Raw genomic sequence first — 4,900 nt, 5'->3', positions numbered from 1 at the left:
TAGTCCGAATAGTGTTAAAAATAAATGCAGACAATGAGCCACTCTTAGAAAGCTGGGTCAACGACACCTCTTTCAATGAATACACAACATCGCTGTTGGTGCAAAGTGTATGATCACCTCAAATCTCGACTTGGAAATTGGCGTTGCAAACGGCGCCATATGCAGGGTCAAGAATATATCCCATGATTGCAACGGTCTAGTAGACGCGATCAATGTGCTTAGAGACATTGATCACAAATACCAAAATCACCATTCGACGTACAAAACACTCCACTAGGGCATTCAACTTCAATTATTACCACAAATATACATTCCCTTTAATACTAGCATATACAATAACGGGTCACAAATCGCAGGGTGCAACAATAGCTGAAAAGGCCATACTCAACATCAAACAAGTTTTTGCGCAAGGCCTTGCATATGTCATGTTCTCACGAGTCAGTGAAAGAAGACACATAAGGATCCTAGCGCTTCCTACACCACACATGTTTGAGCCTATGAGAGATTTTCTTTTAGATATTTGAGTATGTACAGTGATGTAAAATTGTATAACTACATTTCATATAAAGTTTGTCCTCACTTGCAGATCAATTTCTTAATATCAGCTCTTGTGGTACAGGTTTTTATGAAACCAACTACAACATGGCAGCCAACAAGGTCTGTACATTCCAAAATCTATGTTCCTTGAAGATAAACAATACGTTTGAATGAATAGAAAATTCTTCTCACAACATGCTTATTCTTTATCCTGACTTGCAGCTATTTGATATGTTCAAAAGTAACACAACAAGTACTTCATCTGCAAAAAACAACGACGGCTCATCAAACTATCCTACCTCCGGCCAAATGAGAATGGCAAATTTAGCATGGGAGCATCCACACTCATACATAAAACCACGACCACACTATTCGCACGTCCGCGGCTACATCAACTCAATGAAGCAGATATTGAAGCAAAACAGTGACGAATAGGTCAGGTTCGCAACCGGACTGCAGAAAGAAATACTTAACAAATTCGAGTTGCAATACGACAAAACAACGGAAAGACTACTGGACAGAGAGGCTCTACAATTGCTACATACGAAGACAAAGGGCATTTCATTGTTTGCAATCGAGATGTTGCACTTTGGCTTCAACATAGAGCTCGACAAACTCCTCGACCTTGACAGGAAAAACGGCGACATGATATTAAACAAAATTAGGGTCGAGATGGGACTCGAAGAAAATGAATCAATATTGATAGACGAGCATTTCACTTGGCACTTCGATCAAGAGTTATTCAACAAACGCTTCAGAGAAACAACAGACCCATTCAAAAAAGAAAAAAAGAAACAAGTAAACATTGCATCCACTCCTTAAGTATAAGAACTATTTACAGCTAACTGCATTTCTAAATCAGAACACAAATAACACTTACTTATGCAGTGCAGGAATACATCGCAGACATAATGATCAAAATGGAGGACAGTACTCAAGCAACTCAGACACAGGAGGAGACATCACAGGAGATGCCAGCATCAAAGAGGAAGCGATAGACGAGGAAATCAACTACATAGTCTACTTGATAACATGCACAAAAAATGGAAGAAGGTACATAGGCGTGACAAAGAACTACAACGCGAGAAAAAAGACACACACGAGAAAACCACCAAAAAAAATGAGAAAAGACGTTGTAGCATACCAACCGTTCAATGATAATTTTAGGTTCGATGTTTTGCATACGACAAATAGCAAAAGTGTAGCTCTAGCATTAGAAAAAAAAAGAGATCATAGCTCAACAAGCAACTTCAATATAGGGATATAATAATTTGATAGGCCATCCTCTTAATTGTCCAAAGTACTATTTTTTGAAGCATCACAAAAAAATATAGTAGGTAATGTATATTCTCTTCTGACATATTTCCTTATAGCGCAAGAATTTATTTTGGTAGTTTCGACGATCTGTTTGTGCTTCGTTTTCACATTACTCTCTCTCTCTCTCTTTCAATCGATTGATTGCATTTCCAATCAATAAAATATTATTTTATATGCCCGCTTCTAATTGTTGAGGTACATAATGTCTCTGCTCGCACACTACTCTCTCTCTCTCATTGTATGAAGAAAACTTCAATAATTGTCAATACCAAGTTACTCTCATTCTCAGATTGTAGATTTTTATGTGGTAAGTTATCTCAAAGGGTCGTACTAGTTATATATAGACAACGCAAAGTCTTTTGACTTTTCACTTTCAGTAGTAGGCTTTTCATTTGCTAAACTTTCCCTTCACTTATGCATCGGACATGTTTTGAAGGATTTTTCTTTTTCCAAAGTTATGGAGACCTATTATGAGACACGTCACTTATGACCATGAGCGATGAGGTAGGAGACGAGCTCATGGGACGAGACACTGGCACTTAAAAATCCAAAATCATTTTGACATTGTTGAAATTACCTACCATATTGTGTAGAGAAGAAGGAACGCTGATCCAAAGGGCATTTCAATACGTACACAGCTTCTATTCAGAGGTGGGGGACGGGGGTTATAATTATTGGAGCGCTATTAAGAGTAGTTAAACGCAGGCCCAGCCGAGCTTGCCATTGTTGTTGGTGACGCAGTCGTCAAGATTGAGTGAGGCAGGGATGTAGATGTTGTAGTCTGTGTTGCACTGGGCATTGAGGTAGTAGCGGAAATTCTGGTAGGTGTCGGTCACGGTTTCGTCCCGGCAGCTGGCAGAGAAGTTCCCGATCGACCGGCACCGCAGGCCTCCCCCAATGTTGAAGATGTGCTCGTCCAAATCCAGGGTCGAAAACTGCGTGAATGTGTTCGGCGCGCCACAAGAAGCTTGCAGAGTGTGCGTTCCGATCAGTTCCACATAATGGCAGGACAGCGAGAAGTTGCCGCTACACTGCATGCAGTGAGAGAGAGAGACTGTTAGACACCACAGACGCCGGGCAGACCGAACGTAATTAAACGGCCATCTGCGCTCAGCACTTCAGCAGAAAACCAGACTTACCGCTGCCACCTTTGCCAGCCGTGAGCAGTTCAGCACTAGCATCAGTACGACCAGCATCGCTGGAGAAAGCCTCCCCATCTCTCTCTCTCTCTCTCTCTCTCTCTCACAGAGTCTCTCTCTCGCTGGGAGTCCCGCAAAGTTCTGTTTTATAGCGGCGAAATGAATAGAGCAGCTACTGTGGTCTGTCCTAAAGTCGTATGCTCATGAGTCATCAGTGTATAGCGGCAATGAGTTAGAGTATCCTTTTGGGGCATCCTCTGGCCCACGTTGGTTGTGAGTTTTGAAGCCTACATTTAGGCTAAAGGGTGCATCCTCTGCCCACTTCAATAATGAATTTTGACAGCTTTTTGGCCTACATAATTGATGATGAGTCTTGACGGCTTTTTGGAGTACATAATTGCAACTACAGGAACATTATACATAGTGTTGGTGCGTGGAGTCCTGGACAAGTCCAGACTTACCGTGCAGCCTGCATGTGAGAGCCCCATGCTTTGTAAATTCTATCATCCTTCTCGACATTTCGGGTGAGAAGTCACTGTTTCCCCCAATTCTCGTTCAATTACATCCTAATTTTCAGCAAGCGCTGGATGCTCTCTAAGTTTTGCCTAATTCCAAAATTTTAACAGCACTTGCAACAAACTCATGTCTCGTAAGCCGAGCAAAAGGATTGGTGTGACAACTGCTTTTGGAGGATCTGAGGCGATGTAACCCCTAGAGGTGCTAGGCGGGACGCGGATCTCACACAATGGCGGCCAAAGACCTGACAAAAAACAACAACAAATCAATGTAGAGCAGTTGCAATGGATGCAAGGCCAATGGCCACATCATGCGGGTTCAAATCTATTTCTCCATTTTCATGCACCGCCCCATGATGGTGTCAGCTTGCTCGTTGCACTGCATGGATAAAGGGGTCAATCAGAGAGAGTCTCAATCCTCGCAGACATCAATGTCGACGAATCTTTTGTTGTGAACTCTCTCACACACGTTCAAATAAACATGTGTGATACGCGAGCCTTAAGGTAAGGGGGCTAGTGTTAGAGCGGCCCCCAACTGTGCTGCATATCACCCCCAATAATAACACACTCCAGAACTGTATTGTGCAGCTACAATAGGCCAATTGGTAAGGAGCTTACTTAGTTTCCGTGCGATCATGGGTCCAAAAACGTACTTTCACTGGCACTCGTTTGCCACATTATTTTAATGTTCTAAGTTTGCAAAGCAGGTGTGCGCTCACAACAAAGGTGAGAGGAGATCTTTTTGTAGGTGGTTTATCACATTGCAGAGAAGTTGAAAGCACAAGCAACTTAGTCGATTCCTGTTAGATGGAAGATTCGACTCGGTTTCAACATCATGCCATAGAATTCTTGGGAGCAATCGTTGACATTTCGAAAAAGCTTGTGGATTAGTGCCACATGGAAAGCTAATGATGGTAAAACTTTTTCCTTCTTTTTTCTTGTAAAAGGGGAATTAACTAAGCATTCCCTTATGTATATTATGTATATGTAGACCATGAGAGAAATACATTTTCACTCTTGATTCTATAAAGAGGGAAATAGAGTAGTGGATCACACAAACTCTTTCGTATCGTGTAATGGCCTTAGTAAGCCATGGAAGTGTGGGGAGCAATTGTGGGCAATCGGATAAAGCTTGTCTGTCTTAGTCACATGGCAACCTAATGATGGCAAACCTTTTTTCTTGTTTTTTTTCTTTTAAAGAGTGACATTAAATAAGCATTGTCTTTTGTATTTTGTAAACCACCAAACCCCCCCCCCCCCCCCCCCCCCCCCCCCCCCCCCCCCTCTCTATAATAGAGGGACATTGAGTAGTGGGTCACACACACACCTCCTTAGTTCTTATCGGTTTATGTAAGCCATTGTGGTTTTATAACTTTATAAGTCCTTTTTTTT

At 42.0% G+C, this 4,900-nt stretch overlaps 1 protein-coding gene and 1 pseudogene across 1 annotated transcript; one reads left to right on the top strand and one right to left on the bottom strand.

The window, feature by feature from the left end:
- The first annotated feature begins 642 nt into the window (after positions 1-642).
- LOC147428126 (uncharacterized) lies at positions 643-1,556 on the top strand (annotated as a pseudogene).
- Positions 1,557-2,393: 837 nt separating this feature from the next.
- On the bottom strand, positions 2,394-3,152 carry LOC147428125 (uncharacterized). The gene is made up of 2 exons (XM_086497167.1): positions 2,994-3,152; positions 2,394-2,885 (listed from the first exon to the last, which is right to left on the bottom strand). The coding sequence occupies exons 1-2, from the start codon at positions 3,069-3,071 to the stop codon at positions 2,550-2,552; spliced, it is 414 nt and encodes a 137-aa protein (XP_086353293.1). The 5' UTR covers positions 3,072-3,152; the 3' UTR covers positions 2,394-2,549.
- Between the last annotated feature and the right edge of the window lie 1,748 nt (positions 3,153-4,900).

The sequence above is a fragment of the Adiantum capillus-veneris genome, chromosome 23, assembly GCF_014529385.1.
Source record: "Adiantum capillus-veneris isolate H3 chromosome 23, ASM1452938v2, whole genome shotgun sequence".
NCBI classification, from domain to species: Eukaryota; Viridiplantae; Streptophyta; class Polypodiopsida; order Polypodiales; family Pteridaceae; genus Adiantum; species Adiantum capillus-veneris.
This window is presented reverse-complemented; position numbering and strand designations above follow the sequence as displayed.